Genomic DNA, 26,375 nt, shown 5'->3' with positions numbered 1-26,375 from the left:
TGACAGGCATCTGGATGTTTGATTGGTTACCAATAATCGGCTTGCAGTCCCACGCGCAGCATACTGTGAGGTGGGGAACTGGTAACAGATGCGATGGCAAATTGATTTGTTATCGAGACTGCCTGATCTTCTCTCCCCCCCCCACCCCCCACCCCCTTTCACTTTTTTTCCTCTTTATCCTTTAGGCAGCTTCCCGCAGATCACCACCTTTCTCCCGAATTGTAACAAACCGGGATTTGAGTATTTCACCCAGCCTCAAACAAAGTCCACCTGTGCGTTGATCAGAGCAGAGCTGCCTTGAATCGGCGAGAGATCCTGGCAGCTGTCTGTCTCGTGTGTACTTTTTAGCACGCTCGATGTCCCCGATTGTCCCCCTTAGAGACGCTGAACCATTTTGCTCCGTGCACATTTGTGTCTGTCAGTGTGGCTCATGGTCTGGAATATTGAACGCTGTTTATTCTTGTTGTGGCTGGGTCGCCAAGGCGCGCTACGGCAGACAACTCGTGATCAGATTGATTATGCTGCCTTTCGCTGAAGTCGGCCTAATGTGGTTATTGTCAGCGGTCGACATTGTCCTCCAGGGAGAAAATCTCTCCTGGCTTAATGTACTTAATGTAGTGCGCGATGTTTTTTTGCATAATGTATAACGCTGTGTGTAATTTGTCTGGTGCGGCTGGCCAACATTAACACTGTCTAGACGCACGCAGACCTTCCCCATATTAATAGAGAGCTAACTGGGGTGATAAAGTCTCCAAACAGCAACTTTGCATCGTGTCCCAGTGAAGCCACGGCTCGGCTGATTGCCCACAGAGCGCAACAAGCATTGATCATTGACGGGGCCATAAATCGCAGCTATTGGCATACCTGTAATAAAGATAATGTCGGGTTTTAGGCATGACCTCTGTTGACTGAGAGGCAGAGCTCAGTTAAATGAGAACCTGTGGTTTCATCATTACCTATCCTATATCGATCTTGTCAATGTGCCGAAAAGACAAACTGTCCAGTGACCCAAAAGCCGGGCTGGATTATTTATTTTCCATGATCCTCGCAGCAAACAATAGCTGCCAGCACCATTTACCTTCTGCATATTTTGGTTTAGGCTTGTGTGATTGTGTGCTTTTGGAGCGATCTCACATATCTGGGAGTTGTTGATATTATTATTATTATTATTTTAAAGTCGTCATCTACTTGGAAGAGTGATGATATTTGCTCTTTTTTTTTTCTGTCTGCGTGTATTGTTCTCAGGCTGGAAGGAAGGAAAAGAAGTGCTCAGAAACTTCTCCCTCCCCATTATTTGTTTGTTAAAATAAAAATGAAGCTCTTTTGAAAAAAGATTCCAAAAATTAAAAAAAAATACGTTTTTCAAAATTAAAATGTAAAATGACTAAAGAGAAAATAAATCAAGATGAACTGGACAGAATGAGCTGTAAACCTGATATATTGACTAGATTGAGTAGACAGAAATTGGCCATCAATAAGCTCATGCAGAATGTGGGTCAATGGAGGCGCTTGGCTGGTCTGGTAGTCATTCATTCATTCATTCAACTATAATATAATGTGGTGCCAAGACTGTTTATTTAATTATAATAATGAAGAGTATAATTTCAAGTGTAGGTCACAACATGAGGTGGAGATATTTCTCTGTGAAGTCGAAAGGATCGTGTGAAACAGGAGTCACAGACATGATGTTTCATGTAAAGTGCAAATAGTGGTGAAAGTGTTTCATTTAATTTAAGCCTTTCATTGTTATTATAGTTCAGGTCAAACTATAATGTAGATACGAGGTGGAGCAACATGTTGCCCTGTTCACTTGAATAATTGAGTTAACAACAGTCACAGAGACAATCCCTCATTTAGGATTTTTCGACATGAGTGACCGAGAGCAGAGCAGGGTGTTTGGTGCGGCAGCGTTTGTGTTTGCCTGTGCCTCATCCTGCTTTCCTTTCCACCCATTTCTGGCCGCTGCTCTCTGCTCCCGTCTGTGATGGGAATACTGAGTAAGATGCTATTTAATTTCAGAAAGGCTGCTGACGGTCTTTGTGAGCCAAGCAGCAGTAAAAAAAACACAATTCACACTTGTTTAACCGGTGTACATCCCCATCAGATAACCAAATGAAGACATCTTTTTAACATAACATATGTTGGACTGATTGGTATGCAGGGTGAGCTTGTTGGACGGCTCACAAATTGTCTCCCCTCAGAAATCTACAGTCCGTACCATCCACTGATTTTTAAGAACAAAGCCACTGCACAGTGTGTTTACCGTCCCTGCAGGATATTTCACAATTTGAAACTCCACTCACTTCGCACTCGCCATTTACAATAATAAATAGAGGTATACTCTGAATAAATATGTTGACAAATTAATTGCATTTTTATTTTCAGGTTGTAATTAATGAATGTGCTTCGCATACTATTGTGAAAGACGACAGTTGGGGAATCGTACACGTTTTTTGTGTTCTGTGAAAAGAGAAAATTCATTCATTCATTCAATTTTTTGCAAATAAAAAGAGGATAAGGAGAATTTGTTGGATTTGAAAGTGTAACAACAAATAGAGTTGGTGTGGAAAATATGTTAGCTGTTGCGTCAGAAGTTACCATGACTGATTTTTTTCTTTTTCATTCTGTTTCACCATCTAGGTTTCATCTTGTTTACAAAGATAGCTAAAAACACTGCTGAGCGGGGAAGGCGAGCCTCATGAGTCGGCCTCGTGGATTGCATCGACATAATGGATTTAACTAAAATGGGTATGATCCAGCTCCAGAACCCCAACCACCCCACTGCCCTGCTGCAGAAGGCCAACCAGATGCGTCTGGCCGGGACTCTGTGTGACGTGGTCATCATGGTAGACAGCCAGGAGTTCCACGCTCACCGGACTGTGCTAGCCTGCACCAGCAAAATGTTTGAGATCCTCTTCCACCGCAGCAGCCAGCATTACACTCTGGACTTTCTTTCACCAAAGACTTTTCAGCAGATTTTGGAGTATGCTTACACTGCCACGCTACAGGCCAAGGTGGAGGACTTAGATGACCTTCTGTATGCAGCGGAGATCCTGGAAATTGAGTACTTGGAGGAGCAATGCCTCAAGATCCTGGAAACGATCCAGTCCTCAGATGAGAATGACGTGGAGGTTAACGTTAATGACGGGAGCACAGAGGAGGATGACGAGCGCAAAGGCCACAATGGAGCCAAGAACTCAAAACAGCATTCCACGGAGAGCCCCTATCTGTCAGGTACCCAGCAGGTCTCCACCATGTCCGGCATGGTGGACCAGAGTCCCTCGGTCTCCACTTCCTTCGGCGTCTCCACCCTGAGTCCCACCAAAGCTGCTGTGGACAGCCTGATGAGCATCGGCCAGTCTCTGCTCCAGCAGGGCTTCGGCGCTGAACAAATTGTCCATGGCAACTCCCACCACCTGATGACTGAGATCAAGACTGAAATGATGCAAGTGGACATGGGCGGCAACGGCCACGACAGCCCCCAGAACATGGAGTCCAGTGCCTCCAGCAACGGCGAGCGAAGCGGGGAGGACAGGAACCGAGATGGTCCCGGAACACCGACCAGGAGCAGCGTAATCACCAGTGCCCGCGAGCTGCATTACGTCCGCGACGAAGGCATGGGTGACCATCAAGCTGAAGTCAGCCAGATGGGGCTGGAAGCAATGGCTGGAATGACGGAGAAACACCTGGCCTCGCTGTACGCCCTACCTGTCAATCACAAATCAGATGCCATCATGTCAATGCCGGCATCCATGGCCTCCGCTCTCCCCATGTCCCCGGCCCTGGCTATGTCTATGGACTTCAGTGCCTATGGGGGACTCCTGCCTCAGAGCTTCATCCAGAGAGAATTCTTCAGCAAGCTCGGGGAGCTGGCAGTGGGCATGAAACCAGACGGCAGGAACCAGCACGAGCGCTGCAATGTTTGCGGTGCAGAATTGCCAGACAACGAAGCTGTGGAGCAGCACAGGTAAGCCAAGTTTTCTTTTTGAGTAGCTGCTTGCTTATTGTTCTGGCCTTGAAATTTATGGTCCTTGTCAGCCTTCCAGTTTAACAGCTTTTTTTTAATTTTTTTTTTTTTATTTACTTTTATTTTTTTTTAATTTCAGTGACTCACATTTTAATGGTTTATGCTAGAGTTCTTTGGCAGTTTCCTTTATATGCAACTGAAAGTGAAAGTCTTAAGACATATGGGCTCAGAATTTCAAAACACCTCACTAATTATACATAATACTTAATTGCTAATTGCTATGGGTAACAGGGACTCAATTATAAACCTTTACCAGTTGTAAGTCGCCTGTTTTTGACATGGAGAATAGGAAGAAAAAAACCCCACATATAGTCACTTATACCACTCATTTTTAATGTCCGTGATCATGACAACTAAGTAAAATCACCCATCCACACATCTGTTATATATGAGTACGTGACATCCTTTGATGGACACGAACCTTAGCTCTGTGTGTCTGGCAGCTCAGGCCCAGACATCCACCCCTTCAATAACTGCCAAGCCTGTCCAGGTGACTGCCGAAGCAGTGCTGTCGTAACATTGTCTAAGACAATTAGTCACACCTTACGAGATGTGGGCGGCAGCTATCACGCACTTACCAAAGTGGTCCCCCCCCCCCCATCCTGGACCCAGCTCCCCCCTCCCCTTTCTCATAACTGCACAAGGGGGGCCCTTATTAGCTTGATAGCTGGAGTAAACGGTCAGCTCAGGAAATGAGTGCTGGACCTGGGCTGTGAGACAAGGAGGTAGTTCTAGGACAGGGGAGTGGCAGTAAACCAGCACAGCGCTATTTCAATCAGTGCATAAAAATAAATCTGAAGGCCTGGAAACTTACCTTTTTTCAAAACTCCCCACACATTGCGTGTCGTGTCATCTTATACATCTCCGCTGCATCTGTCACACTTTTATCAGCCTTGTGGAATGTACTTGCTTCACTTCGTTTGTGGGTTTTGCGCAGTCAGTGTTTTTGTGACTAAAGGCCTTTTCTTACCTTGAGGGCCACCTTCTCACCTTGTAATGTTTGCTTAAATCAATAGGAATGCACAGTGGTTAAAGTTCACATGAGGATTTGAACCCCATCACCCGTCCCCTCATGCGTCAGCCGGTATCTTGGTATGCACGGCTAAGAGCTGGACTGATTCAGTCCAAGCTGCTAAGTTTCTAAATCTGTCTCAATGTTGTCTTTAGAAAATACTGAATATGAAAGACTAGCTATCACCCCAAAGAGAGGTTCCCTCCTTTGCAGCCCTAAACTACAATATTGTGCAGTTTTTATATATTGGTGTTCACTTGCATCAGTCAGTTGTAGTTTTTTTTCTTTTTTTTTTAGTGTTCACAGTTACTTCTTAAAGTGCACAGATTTGTGTGGCCTTCCTGATGAGTGCTTGTTATTTATTGTGTAAAAGAGGAATTTCTGCATGGACACTATTTATCTTTTCTTTTTTCTTTTTTTAAAAACAGCAACTGTAGAAGTGAATTTTTGGAGTTCTTCCTAAGCAGGCTTAAACAACAGCTTTAAAATGCACTATAGCCTCTGTGAAAGATGCGGCAATGTAGCCTCACTGTGTTAAAGGACAGGCTACACTTGTCTCTGTCTTGAGAAAAGTCTGGCGTGTGAAATGGTTGCCTGTGTTTCAAGAGGAATTTCATCAATTCGCTCAAGCTGGGAAATCTTGTATCAAAGGAGATTTCCAAACTGTTTCATGCATTGATCTTCCCGCTTCGCCCCATAGCATACTAATGGGTTAATTTAAACTGGTTGATACACCGACACGACACTGTTTAATATTGTACGCGCTGTCCTGACAGCCTCCTGAAGTGTAGAAATCAAACATTGCATCATCCGCTGTCTGCTTTGCCATCCGCACATGAAAGGTCTGCTGTGCTACCCTGAGATGCTTGATAATTCAGACGCTCCTCGTGTCCTCGCAAATTCCAATGTGGGTCATTTGATAGCATATCAAGCTCATGCTTTTTCTTTTTTTTTTGTTGTTTTTTTTCTTCTTCTTCTTTGTATAGCCTGTCAAGGTGCTGATTCTTTTGATGTGAATACAAGATGTTTTATTTCAGACGAGCGGAGTCGTGTTCCCTCGGACTAATTACACATCATTTCCCCACAGCCACTGTGTCAGGGTCACCGCTGCCTCTGCAACAAACACATAAAAAAAAGTTGGCAGAGTTCAAATAGTGCAGGCAGGTCAAGTCAAACATGAGTGTAATTGTTTCCAGATGTGGTGCAGGTCATTGGTGTGAGGTGTCTGTGTGCATGCGTCTATGTTAAAATGAATGCAGCAGAAAGTACCCACTTCCTGTATAAATTTAGTCTTTGCTCCCTTTCATTCCTCTGTGCCCTGGGTTATATCATAAAAAACACCCACCCAGACTGAATACATTGTTGTATTGCCTCCACAAGTGGTCTGTGAGGAGTCGCCTATGGGAGAAGGAGAAACATGTGCTGATAAGAGGTGTAAGCACAATTGAAGTAGGGCTTAATTTCTTAATTTAATGAATTAAGATCTTAATTTTTTCATCAGATAGCTCCTCAATCAAATCAAAATGTTGCTAATTTTGGACGATTTCATGTGGGGCACAGCTGCCTATATTTAGACAACATTTAATATTTGAATACTTCTTTAAAGTAAATTATTTAAGATGTAATAAAACTATATATACTATATTGTATTGGCTCTACTATTGATCATTTTCAATACAGCCGTATCTAGACATAACCTTCCAAAGACACGTATGAAACTAAACGAAGGGCCACACTTTATAGGTGTCCGTTTCCGTTTACTGAATCTAAGCAATCCGCATCTGACCAAAACAACTTTTCTCCTCCGTCTCTCCTCCAGCAGCCCACCACCACCTCCCCGCTGACAAGCCCTAGATTTATTTCTTAAAGGAAGCCCAGGGTGAGCGTTGTTGCGGCTTCAGGGAGACAGGATTACAGCAATATTTTAGTAACCCTTGCACTGAGAAAATAATCAACACAGGAAGGGCCTGAGTGATTATTGGGAAAATAAATGCATGATGCAGGGGGCTAATTCTGCAGAGGCAGGGGAAAGAAAAAAAAAAAACCCCTCCACTGCTTGGTATTCCAAACACAGCATCCAATTCACGGGAACTAGCCTTGGGTTTATCTCTTTCACTTAATCGTCCATTCTCATGCAAATGACTGACCCTCGCTGTAATGTACATCACATAAGTGAAAAAAGAGCCTATTTTAAAGGAGAGCTTTTCCAACATATAGCCGTTAAACATTACTGAAAACCATCAATGCTTTAACTCTGTCTTTTCATAGTAGAGACAAGGTTTTCTTTTTTTTTTTTTGTAGGGGGGCAGAGAGGGAGGGGTGCATGAATGAAACAAGTCAATGAATCCATGAATCCCCGCCTCCCCTCTCTGTTTTTGATCATTTTATTTTTATCATTGATGGAAGTATCGAGGTAAGAGGGATGAGTGGGGAAAATAATCACCCCTGCATTAACCCCTGCACGCGCGCACACTCCTGTGTTCATTACCGTTCACACACATTCCCCCCCATCATCATCATCATCATCAGCAGCAGCAGCAGCAGCAGCAGCCAGCGCTCACTCTTCCATTTCCTCTCCTTTTGTGGCAAAGGGGGACGGAGGGCGCTCTAATACCCCGGGCCCCAGGTGTTTAAACAGCGGGCCCAAGGCTCTTATCTGTGCATATCAGAGAGGGACAGATAACCCTTGGCACTCCTCCTCAGTAAACCAAGAGCAGATTGAGCCCAGATAGCGGCCCATAGCGTTTGTTGCAGGTGATAACGATGTATGCACACGCACACACTCGCACACACACACACATATATATATATATATATATATATACACATCGAGGGGAGGCCGGTGGAAGGCATACGAGTTGTTTCCCTCCACATTGACACTTGTGTGCTTTGGCCACTGTCAACCATTAACCACTGCTTTCTTACTATACGTTCACGCCACGAGCAGCTGGGCAGGTGGGTTCCAGTGACCACCATGATGAGAAAAGCTTGGTAGAAGCTGGCTGAAGAAAATCTCTACCAACATAAGATTTCATTTAAATAATTTAAAAAATCCCAGTTTATCTCCCAGTCATTTGCTCTGATGTTATTTTGAGAATCATCTCTCCATTAGGGAGTTAGATTCCTTGACTGATAGGTGTTTCAACCTTTCACAACCAGCTGTGTTGATTTCCACTTCCTCATCCCTCCTCTGCCCCCCCCCACCCCCCCACCCCCCACCCCCACCCCCCAAAGGCTCCACTCTCTTTGCCTCGGTTTGGTTTTTGTGGCTCCATTTAAATACAAAGATTTTCACAAGTGGTAGTCAAATCAACACTTCAGAAGCTCGGAGGGATTTTTTATGACAGCTGCAGTCAGGTTTTTGAACAGTCACATCATTGATTTTTGTCCTGATAGCGGCTGCCATAAACTCACAGTGATTTGGAGAGTTTGGTGGCGCTAGCTAGCAATTTGAAATAAAAAGAAAGACTCAGTTGTGGGGAAAAAAAACCAAAAAACTTTTCTCAGATTTGCAGCAGTTCTTCCGTTGGGGCTCTGTAGGAGTTGAATGGCTTTTGATGGCGCTGCTGACCGCAGTAGCTACTGCTATCATCAAACAGCACTGATGTCCAACTGTGAAACACTCATCAGAAACAACACAGGCCGTGTGATGGCAACTCTTACGATCAGCTAGCAGCAATTTTCTTTCTGTTTATCCCTAATGTTGTCACATATAGCACGGGACTGTCTCATTTAGCAGCTAACTGAAAAACAGCAACAACTGCTCAGGCAATTTTTTTCTTCTTTCCGCATCCTAGGAGCCACGAGGGGCTGCCGAAGTGTCTGCGTGACTAATTCTGTCTCAGACGTCTGTGCGATTTTGACCGAACTGTGTGACCTCGCTGACTTCACGTTTGGTAGAAAATCAAAAAATGTCCTCGTAGTTGAGAGATTGCATTTTTGATTTCTGGTGCGCATGTGTGGAACTTGTCCATGTGCACAGAGACCCAGTGTAGTGTGAGTGTGTGTGTGCAATATCAGAGCTCTTTGGTAGTTTCCTCTGCTCAACTTCAGGAAGTGTTTCACTGTAAAAGGGAAAGAGAAAGTTGGCTGGCAGTTTGTAAAAATGATGGACAACTGTGTGTGTGTGTGTGTGTGTGTGGTTGTGTGTGTGTTTTGAAGTAGGTTGTCAGATATTTGCTTCTTTGTCTCACTCTCAGGATACAGTATATCACCTCTGGCCTGAAATAAAATAACTCAAACTGAAGCAGCAGCAGCAGCAGCGAGCTTATGATCCTAACCTGTAAAACTGTGCAAGCATTTTCCTGCTTCCTGAAAGCAGCCCGGCAACAAAGCATCTATTACATGGCAGTGGATTACCCTCTATTTGAAATCACTCAGTGAGCTAAGTCTCCCCGGCTTGCACTCAGAGGTACAGTACATGTTGGTGTAATAATCCAATAGCACAAAAAGCCTCACTCAACAAAAACACCTCTCCAAGAAATACCCAAACCACAGACAGCAGCAGAGGGGCTTATTCAAGTTGGGCTGCCACATCGTCGCTCTTTTTATCCTCTCACAGGTGCTTTTTTTTTTTTTGCCCTTATTGGAGGTGCGGTGTTTGTTTATGCCCCCGAGGAACTGGTGCTTTGACCGGGCCCACGGTGATAGACGCAGCCGAGGCAGCTGCTGGCTGAAGCCCAATTATAGACAGGCTTTAAAAGGCTCTGGTTGAACCGTAAAGATTTACACCGCCATCGCTCTGATCTCAGATCTGGGCTCTGTCCTTACTGTCAGGATAGGGAGATGTATCGATTAAAGACTTAGCACAGGGGGCTACATCATGTGGAATGCACTACACACACACACACACACACACACACACACACACACACACACACACACACACACACACACACAACACACACACACACACACACACACACACACACACACACACACACACACACACACACCATAGTACAGATCAAGCATTTTATTGTCATGCACTGACGTCAGGTGGCGAGTCACCTTCTTACATCTGGTGAAGCTGCTTTTTAGATGCTTTTTTCAAGGAGGATGGAGAAAAAGAGAAAGTTGGGGGGGGGGCTGGTGGTGGTTTAACATCCAGACAGTGGCTATGGCAATGGAAGGAGGTGATCTAATCAGCCTACTGATTAGATCACCTCCCCTCCCTGAGATAAGAGTGGAGGGAGGTGCTTGTGCAATAAAAGTTAGCAGCTTGACTTGGTGCGACCAGCTGCCTCTATGTGGCTAACAGCGCTCAGCAGACGTGGCCTTTGCTGATGCGGTCTGGCAGGGGCTGCTATGAAACGAACACACTGAGGCCCCTATCTTTTGTCCCTGTGGGGGCCTTGTGGTCTGGAGGGAGGGATAAGGATAACATACTGTACTGGAAGTTGGCCTTGTGTGTGTGTGTTCATGTGAGCGTGTGGGTTTTTTTGTTTTTTTTTTTTTTTAAATTTTGTTTTGTGTTGTTGTGAGAGAAGGGGGGAAGGGGGGGGGTGAAGGACTCAATGGGAGTACTAATTACAGCCAGTTATCAGGTGACATGCAAATGTGTTATCGGCCTTAACTTCCTGATGTCTATCTTTTCTACCAGAAGCTGCTGTGAGTGTTGGCAGGGGAACAGGTTGTGTCACTGTTTCTCTGTAAATGCACAGTGTGTGAATTTCAGCAGGGAAGCTGCTTTAATAGCATTTTTCTCTTTTTTTTTTTTTTTTTTTTTTGCATTTCTTTTTAAACCTTTTTTCAGAATTAGCAGACCCTCTTCACTTGGCAAACTTTCTTACTGTATTAAGGTGCATGCATCATTGTCAGCTCTCCCATTAAAAAAGAAAAAGTCAATAGAATTAGAATGATCTGGCCTTAAAGCTGAGTGGGTTTTAGTTCTAGTTCATAGAGCCCTGCCTCTGTTCTCCTAGACCTGAACGCTCTGGGTTCTAATCCCATCGATATCCTATTAGCATCCCCTCTCTGGGTCCCCGCCACATGAAAGAAGATGTGTCGGTTCCCCCTCTCTGATTCTATCGCTCTGGCAGACCGTAGGGAGGACGGCCACAATGAGCAAATGTGCTGGAGCCAAAGGGCCAACCCAAGTGTGCTCACAAATGTCCTGTGAGTGTGTGTGTGTATATGTGTGTGTGTGTGTGTGTGTATGTGTGAAAAAGCTGCCACCGCCACCTCAGAGGCCCCCTAGCCTCCCTGGGAAGTATCAAACCAGAGCCCTCCGCGGGCTTCCAGCGAGAGAGCTTCTAATTAGCCTCTTTGTTGCCACTTGAATGGTTTGCCAGAGATTGGCAAGGGGCCCCAATGGAGTGATACCAGCACGCTAAGAAGCTGGTCATAAAAATTACCCCCATTCTCTCCACCGTCACCTGTCACAAAGGAGCTCTCAGGTAGGAAGCTGAGGCCAGAGCAGCACCATGTGAGCTTTTAATCCACCTCTTCAGGGGCAGAGGAACCGTGTTTGCTCAACAGGTGGATGCTTGGTTAGTGCTCGCTGTCTGCTCATAAAACGCTGCTCTCTGCGGCACAGAAATGAAAAGTGAAATCAAAATATTCATAACAGCTGCCAGTGGTTAATGTTAGAGTGAGCACACACTTAATAAACAAAGCTCATTATACCGCTGTTGAATTGTTAAAAATCAAAGAAGGTGAGCCAGATATGCTCACGAGCATTTCGGGTTATAGAAGAAGGCAAAAGTGGAAATACTGGAAATGCATTGAAACTTCTGTAGGAATCACTTCCTAATGTTGTGGCTTTATGGAGAAGAACAAGTAAGAACAATGGTTCAAGCGAAGTTTTAAGCCAGAGCGCAATTAATTCAGTCTAAACAACTCACCCAAACTTCACACAGCAAAGGCTGTTAGTCGAGAAGCTTGTTATTTATGTGATGAAAAGCAGGATTATCAGCTGCAGAGTTAATGGCCGACAGCACGTTGACCTATTGATTTAAATACTTCAGTACTTTTTCTTGATATACGTCATAGTATGAAATCTATTTAAAAACATCAAAAGGAATCAAATGGTTAATGTCGCAGGCAGATCATGACCTTGTGTTTACTGCTACTTATGGCGACTAGCATGTTCATTGGCCACCAGCACTTACTGTTGCTGGAATGAGCAGTTGACAAAATTTGTGCTATATTTGAACTACTGGTGTTACTTGTTAATAATTTAAAGACATTACTCCCTCTCAGGTTAATCAACAAACTTAGTTTAGACCTTGGACCTTTTTTAAGGCACAGGAAAAGAGTCAAAATTTTATTACCAGAGACGAGCATCATTGTGTTATCACAAAGCCTGTCACCCTGTTCGAAAACGCTCTCAGATCTACACTTGTGGCGTCCGACATGCTTGCTCGGTGAGCGTCGTGGCAATGAATGTCAAGGCGACTTGGAGCTTTAGCGCCGACCGACACGTTTTAAGCTCCGCTGTAATCCAGGAGGGATCAGTTGGGTAAATCGTGGCATAAAGCTTAAAACTATAATTGATTTATGTATTTGCTGACCGAAGACGCCCAGAGAGATTACCAGAGGGAGAGAGCTGATGATGGATAGGCCGGCCCCCTCACACAGGCTGCATAGAGAGGTGGGGGTTGAATTCAATTGAAGGGAGATTTGTCTGCTTGAAGAGCAAGAATGTCTGAAAACAGAGTGGAAATCGGAGAATATGCATTTACAAAATCATGCCTGTCTGTTTCTTTTTTCCACCTGTTTTGAATTGATACAAAGGATCAGACTGAAACAGTCGCTGGTATTTTTATCGTTTCAAATTTTATCCTGACATATAAAATGATGCTCTCATTTTTTTTTACCATAGACAACCAACGCAGTATTGACCAGTTCTATAAGAAACTAATTGAACGTTTATTCAGTCAGTTCTTCGCTCATGACCAGTACCAAATATCCCCTTTTATACTGTACAAAAATGAACAGTGCTGTTTCCTATACATTTCATAAATCCAGTTTTTTGGCTGTTATATCAGTTCTAGTCCACGAAAACTTCCAATCTTGAGTATATCTATAGAAAACATTAAATAACGTGACATCCTTTATATAATAATTTTATAATAAATACCTCCTCATTTTTTTTTTTGCTTAATTACAAATTGAATCCCATTATATTAGTCAACCCTGAAAATGACAGTGTTTTGTATAGTGATGAAATTCATGTGTTTCCTGGTCGATCAGACTCATTCATCACGCTGCCCATTGACTGGAATATGTCAGATTATGACATTATGAGTTTTCCCTTAATTGGCATCATAATTCCCAGATTGCCGCTGATGAGGTGTTGGACAGTGAACGCCATTTAATCGGTCAGATGGTTCTCCTGCCATAATCAGCCCATGAATCTCCCTCCTGACACATTATGAATCCCCTCTTTCTTGTTTACTGCCTCACTGTCAGGCATCTCCAAGGTCTCTCTTGACCGCTCCCAGATTGTTTTGTGTTTGTCTGTTTGTCCCTGGGCCCTGAAAGGCGAGAGTGGGATAGTAAAAGAAGAAGAAGAAGAAGGAGGGGAGAGGAAAAAAAAAAAAAAAAAAGCCATTCCATTTCCTGGACTGATCACTGAAGCGGGTGGCTCTGACATGTCATGACTCAAACAGCATCATTTCTGCCACTCCTGTCTCGCCACTGACCTTACAAATGATGCTGTAGGTTCCCGCCATATGCCATTAAGCATGGTGTAAAACAGGATGGAGTTTTATCCCCCTCCTCCCTTCATACTTGCAGCAGCACCCAGACACCCTCTGCAGTTTTCGCTCCCTGCTCTCACCTTTCGGAAAAGAAAAGCAGATTACAGCGGTAGTTTTCTCTCTGATGGTTTTGTCCGTATACTGTCTTTTTTTTTTTCTCCTCTTCCTTCCCTGCTTGTGTTTTATTGCCTCCTGTGAGTGTTGGTCTGAGGCGAGGAGCTGGAGCTTCCCTAACAGGTGTTTGGGTGCTTATCGCCCACGTCTGTGCCCTTATCTCTGGCCCTCAGCTTCCTGCATCCTCTCTCTTGCATGCCTCAGAGTGGGGATATATTTCACTTAGCCTCTGACCCGAAACCTTCCTCTCTATCTCTGTGGGTCTCTCTCTCTCTCTTTCACACACACACACACCCAGATAGACAGGGCTGTGTGACAGCCTGTGAAGATATTTCATCATCATCATCATCGTCGTCATCATCAGCGAAATGTTTTCTTTCCCCTCTCATTTTCATATTATTCACAGCTAGCAAGAGACCTTAAAGATTCTGCAGGATAATTAAACCAAGGCTACAAATAACAATTATTTTAGTTAATTTAATTTGATTTGTTTTAATTTAATTGTTGAGTATTTTCCTAATCAGTGTATTAACGGTTTGGACTGTAAAATGTTAGACAATGAATGCCCAAGGTGACGGTTGAATTGCTTAAATTGTTGTTGTATGTTTCGGCTTGTAGAAGAAAAAAAAAAATGGCTTAAATCATTATCAAAATTGTCAATTAAATTTTTTTGTCGATTGACTAATCAGCACTGAATTACACACATTAATTGCATAGGCCCACTGAAATCAAGTGTTACCCTCCAACCGACTCGGGCTGCTGTGGAAAAGAGGAAAAGAGTGGAATCGGAGTGGAAATGTCTTAGTGGCTTCAGCACAGAGTCGAGCTTTGATGCTGTTTGGAGCCGCGAGTTTGATCCAGCATTTTGTCAGAGTGTTTGGTCTCAGGCTTTTAGCCCCACCTCCACATTCCCTCTATCCTTCCCTGCTCCCAAGTCTCACACAGGGACAAAGGCTAAAGTGTCTGTGGGATGGGGTTGTGATGCTGGTTTGGAGGGGGTTGACCCCCTCCGAGGACCTGACAGGGGCCCTTCTTTTTTTTTTTTTTTTTTTTTCTAATCCCCATTCTGAGTGGGCACAGAGGGGAAAGAGCCCACAGTCTAACACCCATGAGAGAGTCTATTGTGAGTGGTGGGCTCTGTTACAGTAGGATGGATGCAGGGGTCTCAGGCCCAGATAAACGCCTGGGTCAGCCAGGCCCCCGTTATTTACAGTAGGCCCTTTCATTGGCCGAGTGAAACAGGAGCCTGTGGTGGAGGTGGAGGTGGTGGTGGGGGCTTCAGGGGACGACCACTGTTTGTGCTCAGCCAGGCCTCCACTATAGGTCAAAGAGCACGGGGGTGGGGCTGCAGGGGTTACAGACCTGACTTTTGTCTGTGTGTTAGGGGGTGGGTGGGGGGGGGATTACTGCTTATAGAGGAAAAAGAAAAGGTTGGCTTCAGAGAGAAAAGGCGGCAGTGATGACTTCCACACACACTTTTTTTTTTTTTTTGGGATGTGACATAACTGAGTATAATTTTTCTGACCAATATTTCAATTGGAATTATTATTATTTCTATATGTTTCTTATACATTTAAAAAACCAGGAAAACCCTGAATAATTACAAGCTTTTTGTCACTGCGACACAAAACAATCAAATGACTTAAGTTGCTTGTTGTTGTGATCCTCAGCAAGTCGACTCAAACGTAGCTGCTTTTCATAGAGCAGGTTTTTAAAACTAACACTCATTAGCTGCAGCTGACTAAAGTTAAACCCCAAAGCTTTATTGGTATTGACTGTAATGCGTCATTAACACCAAACTGGCTTATTCTTTTATGAGATAGTTTTATAGGTAGAGTTAGATAAAAAATAAAAAACTCCACCTATAGATTCTGTTTTATTGAGGCAAAGTTCTTGTATCGTTGTTTTGACATTTAACCCTTGAGAACTTTTGGATTCTTGTCCTAAATTTTGTGGAAAAACTTGTTGCTATTCAAAAAGTATTGACTGCTTGTGTTTCTGTACTGATCTCGTATCAGCATCATGACGAAACGTTAAACCCCGTCCTGCTGCTGACTTTGTTTTCTGGCGACAATCGTCATAAAAGTCAAAAATCTCTCTCTTGCAATCGTGATTTTTAGATTTAAAAATGATTAATCGTGCAGTTCTGTCGTATAGTTGATGCTTGATAAAAAATCTCAGTACTCTGGCTGATGGAAATCATTTAGTGTAAAATCTCAGTTTTAGATGTACACGTTCTCGCATATGGTGGACAGAAGGAACATTTATTTTTTCGATTTATTGAACCTTTTCAAAACTAATCGGATAATGTTGAACGCCAGACTTTCTCACTTCAACAACAGCAATTTGCGTTTCTGCACTTTCTTCATCTTATTTATGGAAGAAAAAGCTCTGCAAGCTGTCCACTTTCACTCTGTTATGCAAGACTTTCTTTTAATAGAGGAGTATTGCTCCTGCTTCAAAGTCTGATGATTTATTTTACATCAGCCGGTCACGGAAAACACGCTTCAATAAGGATGAGATGATGATGTTGTTGTTGTTGTTGTTGTTGTTGTTTTTGTCAGGGTGTTGCTCAGAAAAGTGAATTTCTAACACCGTCACAAACGACTGCACGCTCGCCTCGATTGTCCTGAAGTGGCTGAGTGACCTACATGAGCACCGGTAGAGCTTGACCTGCTGTAAAGGCTAAAGAAACATACACTAAAAGAAAAACAGGTTCACAGCAACCTGCTGTAACCCAATGCTTCAGATTCACTTAGTTAGGTCATCTCGCTTCTCACGTGACATTCAATACTCTGGAATAATCCCTGTTTTCTGACAGATCCAGTTGGAGTAAAAAAAAAAAAAAAAAAAACTTTCACCTCTACACTGAAACAGTTGCTGTGAAGTACATTTATTAAGCTTAATCCCAGACGATCCATTACCAACCCAATTCCTTGTTTGTTGTCTTTCATTAAGAAATGGGAAGTTGCCCAAAGACCAGCGCAGCACGAGAAAAAAAGGAACCGGTACCATCTGTCCGAAAGACTCAAGCATAATCTCGCCATAATCTTAGTGTCAACCTTCCATATTAGGAGGCGAGGACGAAGGGAAAAGCCGAGCAGAGGCGTACAATAAGGACAGCAGCCTCTCAGGCATTCATTCATTCAACAGATTTTATTATTTCTACTTGGACAAAGACAGGAGGGGTTAAAGGTCAGCAGGCGAGAACTTTACAGATGAAGCGGGGTGCGGTGGGGGTGTGCAGGAGTTTGGTGTGACCCCCCACCTCTCACCCCTATTGTCCTGAGAGAGCACAAAGGCTTTCTGTCAAACTCTAGTGGTCAGCGCTTCGGCCGAACTCGCCGAGCCGCAGAAGCGGCGGAGGGGTTTTGAATCCGGCGGAAAGCCGCCGCCGCCTCTGACCAATCAGGAGCCCTCGAGACAGGCGATGGTTTGTCTTCTGTAACGGCTTTTTCCAAAATGTCGAAAGAGCAGGAAAGAATTGACTTGTTCTTTTTCTGACCTTTTGTTCAGAGTGTTATTCTGTGGAGGAACATAACTGAGCTCATATACACAGGTACAATTTTAATGAACTTGTACCTTACGTCTCGTGCTTTCGCTCCGTTTTTTTCCTCTTTACAGCTACATTCACAAGTTCCTTTTACAGATTCATATTTCCATACAAACCTATGATAAACTTATGAAATATAATGCACTGCTATGGAGAAAATTACCCAGAAATATTGTAAATAACTTCACTTTAACCTGCATTAAGATGCTGATTACACATGAATGCATCCATAATAATAATAAAGAATAATATATAACACTGACAGGGGGCCAGTGTTGCTTGTATGGAGCACTTTCAATATCACACATCACTCATAAGAAGAATGAAACTGTAATATTGTTCACAAGGGGTTAAAAGGTGGAAAAGATAGGGATTTGTGCTTTCTAAATAAGAAATAATCAAAGACATTTAAGAGTTAAAATAGTTCACAGTAACAGTTTGTTTTTCATATTCATCCCTTTTTAAATAAATTCCTCTGAGTGCATTTGGTTGAAAATAAACCCTCCCTATTTACTACCATCACAAAAAAATGTAATTTAATGAGCAAGAGGTTTCAGAGTTGAAGGTTGGGTTGTTACAGATTCGGATATTTAGCTTTTGCAAAAGAAGAAAAAAAAGAAATCATATTGTCACCTGTTTAACCTTGAATCCATTCACTGTCCATTCGATGTGGATTAAAGAATCATTTGTTGTAATCAGTCTTTTAAGAGGAAGTTGGTCAACATCCTGACAGGGACCTGAAAAGCCACATTTCAAATGCAGGCAGAGCTCTGCAGCAGCGATTCGTCAACAGCTACTGTCCCCATTCATCCGTCTGTAACTGCGACTGTCACTGGCACAGATTTAAAAAAAGAAGAAAAAGAAAATGCCACCGTACCACTTACATTTCTCCCCTTGATAGAGAGAGAGAGAGAGAAAAACACATGCAAAGAGAAGAAACGTATTGGATCAGAGAGCACAGCTGAAACACGAAACAAAAAAAAAGGGCTCGCTGGCATTACATTTTCTCTGCCCATGTCTTGCTTTCCGTCCTCTAAATACCCTTGACATATTATGGAGGAGATCAGAGGCCCAGGAGAGAGATGTAGGCTGCATGTGGGTGTCGAGGAACAATGTGGGCAAGAGCAAAGGCCTTACAGAGGGAATATACAGCACAGCGTTTGACTTGTCTCTGTCTTCCACCAGTGTTCTGGTTGATTCTTTGCATCTCTAATTATAAAAGGGGACAAAGAGGTTGATGATCTAATTGGTTTGTTGTTGTCATTTAGCGTAGGTTATTAATCGGCTAGTCAATCAACAGAATATTTGATGATCAAATAAACATTTGAAGTCATTTATCTAGGAAAAAAGACAAATGTGTGATTTGTATTTTGGGTTATATGATTAATATTTTGGATGACTATGATTGCTGGACTCTTTGTATAATATATATATATATATATATATATATATATATAGTGAAATGTGAAATGTCCAAAGAGAATCTAAATGTCCGCTCATGTTTTTCCAGGCTGATTTTATGTAACTGTGGTCAGGGAGGAGCCTCATTAACTGGTCCACTAATGAGGCCTTCATTAAATACCTCGGTAAAGGCCAGTGTGTTGTGCTGCCAATACCAACCTAACTTGAGTTTGTTGACAGACCTCAGACTTGACAGGCTTTTTCTTTTGAGGTGCTGACATCGTCTTTGTGGAAAACAGTAGAAACGGCAGCGGCCTCTGTGTTTATTGCGATGGCCGGCAGTATGGCGGCCGGGGCCTGTACAAGCACTCAGAGGTCAGTGGACATGGTATAGCTTTCACATGGCCCCGAGGTCCTGACCCCCACCTTTGCTGGCCATATTCACCCCCCCTCATCCCAGCAAGGACCGAAGCCCTTTGAGCCGAGCCCTCAACCCCCCGCAGAGCGCGCCCCTTCAGCACATTAATAGTGGCACTGGAACTAATTGCCCAACCTTAGATGTGCTTGAGACTCAGATTGCCTCAGCTGCCAGCGCGCCACAAACCCCCCAACACTCCACCCCAAACAGAAGAAAACCTTCAAAAGAAGAATTGCAAAATTGCTGGTTTCTCTGCCCAGTCTTTTGGTAAAACACAGCTCTTCTCTTCAAAGGGCTTCATTTATTTCTTTGTGTTACTGTAAATGTGCATCTATTCAAGCTTGTTTTGAAAACATCACCCTCCCTTCTCGTGCTGTGCTCTCGATTTTTGTCTTGCCATTCAGCGATGGCTTGGTTTCGCTTTTATTCCTGCGAGAGGACTGACAAGTAACCACTATGCACCTCGCGCCTTGGCGAGACCTTCCCACACATGCCATCCACCGCCATTTTGTTGCTAACCTCGTCAGGCACGATAAAGCACCAAATCACCCTTTTGTATTCGGCACACGTATCGGTAATCCTTCCCATCATTCTAAAATATTTTCTTTCAGGCGTGCGCTTTGAACTGTGAATTGCAGTACGGGTGTAAAGTGGTGTCTAGCACCAGACTGTTGCTGTTCACACTGTCACGTCTGCCGTCTCCTCTGCTGCATTCAGCGTCACCCCAGTTCAAAGAGACACTGAAAGAGAGGAAGGCAGCCTGAGAGGCGTTTTATGATTTTATTGAGCAAGAGGAAGCATTGTTGGGAAGGTGTTGGACCGTTATCTGTGCTCTGTCTCTCATAACGTCACTTCAGACTGTGGCGCTTCGCTTGTTTGTGGATGCGTGTGTGTCTAAATAATGTGTTCACACAGCACGAAGTTACAGCGCTCCGTTATTGGTATGGAAATGTCTTTGTTTGCGTCTTGTAACGTCCACTTGTCTAATTTCCGTGGAGAACTAGATGGGGAGTAATGATGCCTTGTTTTCAGGTAGATGCTCAGATAAAAGCTTAAGTATGTCACGTCAGATTAAACCACACACAGGGTCAAACCCCTTTATATTTCTGTTAATATGCCAAAGACTGTTTTCATGCACGGTCGCCAGATGCCAGAATCATTTTCACCACACAGATGCAGGCAGATCAGCATCCTGGCATCCAATTTTTTCTTTATTTCCAATTTCAGCAAATGGATTTCGCTGAATTTCTGCAGCGCTGGCTGCGATGGCGCTGAAAAAAATATTTCTACTAAAATTTATCCAAACGGTGACGGAATACACAAAAAACAACATGACCTGTTTAGTAATGCTTATTCCACTGATCACATGAGAAGTAAGAGCGTGAAATTGGGATTCAACTGAGATGTGTGATTGTCATATGGAAGGAAATTGTATTGTTTTTATAAAATAGAGTTGAATTTTCCAGTATTTCATCACAGTGTATCTACAGAGAAACCCGTGCGCTGGTAAATGGAAGAAAAGAAAAACGACCATTAAAGCTAATTTGTGCCATTTTGTAGAACAGGTCCCGCTCAAAATGTAAACACGATGGAGACTTCATTTAAACCTGAAAGGTGCAGGTTGTGGGTGCAGTAGTATCTGACGTAGTGGGAGTGGGTGCGCACCAACGCATCGAGGCGCAGGGCCGTCATCGAGGTGTTTATGTTGTTTGACAGAATCGTCTCATATTAAAGGTCCGCTGTAATGATTCGTACTTAGATGTTCAAACACATTTAACAGTGTTTGTTCTGTTCTTAAGTTGGGACACGATCCTCATCAATCAGCTCCTTGTACTTCTTGTCCTGGAGTGTCCCCTAACTAATAATAATACTGTGCACTTTACTCCCTTCAGAATGCAAGCTTCTGAAATTACAAATCCCCTCTCCCCAGATTGACTTTATCATTACTAATAAAAGAGGTTATTTGAGCAGCTTGCTGACTGACGGTGTAATCTTTTAACTGTGCCGCGTGTAGCCTGGACTTAACACTGGAGCCGTCCACACCTCTGGCTGCGTTTGTAGGTCAGACAAAGACAACAAATGATGGACTTGGTAGATTTTTAGAAAGTACTGAAAAAACAAACTGGAAGTTCTGTGAGAAATATTTCCCCAGACGATTCCTTTCATTTTATATTCCGATCTTGAGCATCTACTTTTCCTGAACGCAGACCACAGGAGTTGCGGTCTTCTTTTTTTAATGTCATGTAAATCTTACAAAAACTCTGATTACACACGCAGTCTTCATAAAACCCGACAGCAGCCATGGAAAAGAGTGGTAATGTTTTTATTGGGGGAGGGGGCTCTGTCCAAAAATACCTCGTTTACTGTCTTTTAATTAATTCAGTGAGCTCTTAAAGATGCTAGTTAAAGTACACGGGAACAGAGGAGAACACGTTTACAGTATCTCGTACACACTGCTTCACTTTGTACTTAGACTGGGTGATTCTGTTTGTGTACATACACACACGTTTACTCGTCCTGTCAGTGATCTTTGCTGCGTGTTCATGTTTTTTATCTGCTGTCACATCATCTCTGGTTCATCAAAGTTTCATCCTGCAAGAGTTGTTGTTGCCCACTTGTTTTTTTGTTTTTTTTAATCATTTGAAGCAGAATAATATTTATTGTGTTGCTGTTTTAGTCTGTTAGTTACAACAGGGTCTGAAATACTTTCAGGAGCAACTTGATCATGTTTTAGAGGATTCTTTTTCACTAGTAGATTAGGGTTTTTTTAACGGTATATCTGCATTATTTAAGGCATTTTAAGTGGTAGGTGGAGACATTTATAAGGTATGCAATAATGATTCTAACCCCTTAAAATCCCTTAAACCACACAGATGAAATATTTAAATTACCTACCACCTAAATAAACTAGTACCCCATTTAAAATATCTTACCTACACCATTATTAATGAATAAGTGAAAAACATTTTTAAAGTGTGAAATTCTGGGGTTGAGTTTCATAGTGAGCTCTTCAGATTTACAGAAGAATAAGAGAAAAGTGAATTTTTAATTATTTTTTTTATTAGTGGAGTTTGGGAGACTTTGGAGCTTAGCATTTCATGGACAGTGCACACGATACACAAAGGATCAGTGGCTCCAGATTGTTGCATTGCCAAGTGAAGGACGTTTGCGTCTCATAGACATCATGTTAGATTAGGTGTGATCTCGGGCTCGGGCCATAATGTGAAATAGAACTCGGCACTGAAACTATGACTGATTGAATTCTTTGAGCTTTAGCGGCTCTCTAAAGAGATAGTAGCGGCTCCTTTTTAGAAGTGTTCAAGTTTTGTCTCTCCGTTTTAAAAGGAGCTGATACTTCATCCTCAAAGCTTTGACTTAGCCCAAGGTAACTGCTCCAATATCAACAATGTGCGTACAGTGAAATCAAACTGCATCCATAGGTCCCTTTGACTGACTACAATTTTAAAAGTAGCTACATTCCCTAAACTCCCAAATGTCACACCTACTGAATGGATTAAAATCTGCCAATTCCAAGCATTTCAGATATTTCCTGTGCTTGTATTCACAAAGTTACATCCATCCTTTCACGTATATTCATGCAGCCTAGTGACTGAGACACCAAACCACACAGCAGACGCACATGATGAGGGCAGGGAGCAGAAGAGGAGTTCAGCCATGTTGTGACATCCCCAGCCAGCCATATCGTTCTCCCTGAGACTGCCTTGCAGTGTTTTTCTAGGACAGCATCTTGCCCGCTGAGACTCATCAGCGCTACCTTGCTCTCTACGTTTTTTGGCATCTCATACTTCAGTTGCCACGTTTCGCATGCTGCCAAATAATCCATCACAGGACAGATTTCTTCTTGCTCCTTTAAATAAACTCCATTACAGCAGCAGCAGTGTGTCTGGTGGCCGGTCAGATAATCCTCCATGGAAATGTAGCTGCTGACAGATGTGTGCATGGCTATCAAGAATTACAGCCGCAATAAGAAAGACTAAACTTTATCCTCTTGTAGCAACAATACAGTGGTGGAGCTCTGCACTGTTATTATATGGTACACATCCTGGACATGATGTGCCAGCTGTAATCCCATGACCATGCACTTCAAATCTCCATACACTGCTGATGTGGACTTTTTTGTTTTGTTTTTGCTGGTGTGTAATAACCGTAAGTGCTGGGTGAATTGTTCTTCATGCTTACACGGGAGGAAACTGAATTGTCGTTCTGCTTTGTTTGACCTGTTGATCAGTCTGTGACGGTGTGAGGCGACTCTTCAGAGCTTAATCATGCTAAACTGCCTGAAGCACAGAGCAGGTTTATCGTCACGAAGCAGTTTCAGGTCTTTTCCACATTGTTAGAAGAGGAAACTTATCCTGGTGGCTTGTCCAGGTTTATAGTGTCCAGCTACAAACAGAAATATTTTATTGGATTTCATTATGGGAAATGTAGGATGCAGTGTTAGCTAAGCTTAGCATCATCTGCTGCTTTGGTTTTTCTAATGTGGTTTGCAATACTGAGTTGCCTTTTCCAAGAAGAGTTGAAAGCAGTAATTATCTTCTATCTCCTAATTTCTTTTCCGGTTATAATTTCATCTCTTATATGTCAAAAAAATAGCAAATAATACAAACAAAGAAAAAAAGGAAATACTCACATGTGAAAACCTGAAACCAATATTTGTGAATATGAAACCTATTTATGACCTTAATGTCAAAAATGCCAAATATTCCAAGATTAAAAAAAGAAAAAGAAAAAAGAGAGTGAACAGGTTTAAGCTCGACGAGACAATGTCTGGGAGAAGTTGATAAAGCGTTAATTCTGTGGAATGAAACCAGTTCAACCAGTTCCAGGTTTACAAGCTGCAGTTGTTTGTGGATTGTGATCATCATGCAGATATGTACCAAAAGGAAAAAATGAGAGTGCAAACAACATCAAAGTGTACACTTTGCTGTTCTGGGGTCTGCGTGACGTTTTATGTTAAATCATGTCATTAGCAGCTGGCAACATTTGCTAATGGTGACCGACTCGTGCGGCGTCACCATGTTTTTACTTGTTGCTCTTTATTTGCAGCGTGCAGAGCCTGTAGAAGCCGTAGCTGCTCTACCTTCCACGGTGAGCAGTAGTACAGTCAGAGCTGCGTGTTTTGTGTCTGCCTGGATGTGATTAAAAGCTTGAACTTGTGTTTCTTTGTAAGGAGCATATTATAATTGAAAATTCTGAAATCGCCTTGAATGTGAGGCACTGAACTTATGATGATCGCGTAGAGTGGGAAGGAGAAATAAAAAAAAAAAAAAAAAAAAACACTCACATTTTAATGTTTTATTTAATGTTTATCCGAGAGCTGGGTTACATGGAGGACTAAGACGAGGGTAACATCAAGATCTCCACTCATGGCTTTAGAAAAGGAAAACATCCTTTGTCGGTTATTATACAAATTAAATTGTCAGAATCTGTTGTGAATAGGCCACTCGAGTGTGTGAGACAAGCTTATGACCTTGTAGAAAGTCATTCTCATTGAAGGGGAGCGCGCATCACTATAAAACATCACACTGAAGCTCTTGCCACTAGCTTTCCCCCCTTCAACAACTTTTTCATTCTGCACTTCACTTTTCAGACCTAAAGAGCCGCTGCTCTGGTTCCTCGCGTGACCCTTCAGGCTGAGGCGTGTATGTATTTGTTGGACAGTCCGTCTGTCCATCTGTGCAACACTTTAGTAGAGGAAGACGTCTCGGCAGCTGTGGATTTGCTCGCGGAGGTGAATTGAATTCGCTTTAGCGATTTCAGCAAATGCTTAAATATTTTTGAACTTTGATTTTTGAATTTTTCCACCGTTAATCAACAACAAGCCATTTTGATTTTTACGCTGACATTTGAGGGTCTAAAATAGAGGAAGTTTTCTAACTTGCTGTGTTATAAAAACAGGAGGCATCTCTTTTTCTATTGGCCTTGAAATGACTTTTTAGCCCTGATATTAGTTAGTCTCTTTCTTTATGTTTTATAGTCGGTGTGTTTTGATGAATATCACTCGAACTGTTGGGCTCTTTTTGAGGGGGTAAATCAAACAGGGTTTGTCCATATTTAATATGTGGTTGCAACCTTGTTTTTCTATGTCGAAATGACTGGCTAATGCTAAAGATGTGATATTTGATCCTATGTAGGACCAGGAACTATGAGAGTGGGAATGGAAATCTTACAACCGGTTGCTGAAGCTGATTTTATCATTACTGCCTTAACCGGCTCTGGTGGTACCAACCGACTGTGGTTTAATGTATTTAAAAAGCAGAACTGGGCAACTTTCTATCATCAACCGCAATATCACAGTGAAAAAAACGTCAAATCAGTGATGAGCAGCAAGTAATAGCTCTCCATTAAATGCGAGGTGTCCACAACACATGCGAAACAGCCGGCAATGCAGGAATATTTCTGACCTCGCTGCTGTCTCTCAGTTCAGCTCCGCTGTAACTTGCATTTTATTTATTTATTTTTTTCTTCAGGCAGGTGTCAGTGGAGCGGTTGAGGCTCGGCGCCTTTTTGACTAAAGCAAGCAATCAAAGCCCTGCACTTACTGTACATATTATCAGATGTGATCAGCATCAAGCGCATCCGTCCACAATCAAGCAGCAGTTTATTAACTCAGCTAATTAAATCTTATGCGGCTGTGTTCATTTGCATCATCGCCATTGCTACATAACCAGCCACTTTCAAAACATGCGGAAGTGATGTGCAGTAGGTTTAGTGAATCTGCTCTCAGTTCTCACAGTTCAGCACCTGTTGCTGTGGCGTTCCTCTGGTCTTTCAGCCATGACGGGATGTCACATCTCACACTAAATACCCACATCTTTTATTTAGTCTTAGATGTTGAAGATCAGTGGCACCTCATACCGAAGCAATGCTGTTTTTGATACCTTGGTTTGGGAAAATACAAACATGTTCAACTTCAGGAAATATCTAATCAAACATTAAGCCAAATAATCTCACGTCGCCAAGATTTTAAAATCACTATTTGACACTTTCGACACTTTTTCGATGGAGACCCAGAAAAGACAAACAAATTCATCTCTTCCTTTGCACCAGGAATCAATCTCAGAGAGAGCCACGACTCTCCTGCAGTATTGTTTTGTCCACATGTTTTACTGTAAAGTAGTTTC

The 26,375-nt window shown here is 42.8% G+C and overlaps 1 protein-coding gene across 2 annotated transcripts in view; it reads left to right on the top strand.

Moving 5' to 3' along the window:
• The window catches only part of zbtb16a (zinc finger and BTB domain containing 16a), a 154,868-nt gene that overhangs the window by 18,602 nt on the left and 109,891 nt on the right, over positions 1 to 26,375 (top strand). For both annotated transcript variants that reach the window (XM_056398205.1, XM_056398206.1), the window contains one exon: positions 2,641 to 3,967. In XM_056398205.1, coding sequence (XP_056254180.1) covers positions 2,730 to 3,967 — 1,238 coding nt within the window. In that variant the 5' untranslated portion in view covers positions 2,641 to 2,729. The remainder of the gene's footprint in view (positions 1 to 2,640; positions 3,968 to 26,375) is intronic.

This window comes from Seriola aureovittata, chromosome 15 (genome assembly GCF_021018895.1).
Source record: "Seriola aureovittata isolate HTS-2021-v1 ecotype China chromosome 15, ASM2101889v1, whole genome shotgun sequence".
NCBI classification, from domain to species: Eukaryota; Metazoa; Chordata; class Actinopteri; order Carangiformes; family Carangidae; genus Seriola; species Seriola aureovittata.
This window is presented reverse-complemented; position numbering and strand designations above follow the sequence as displayed.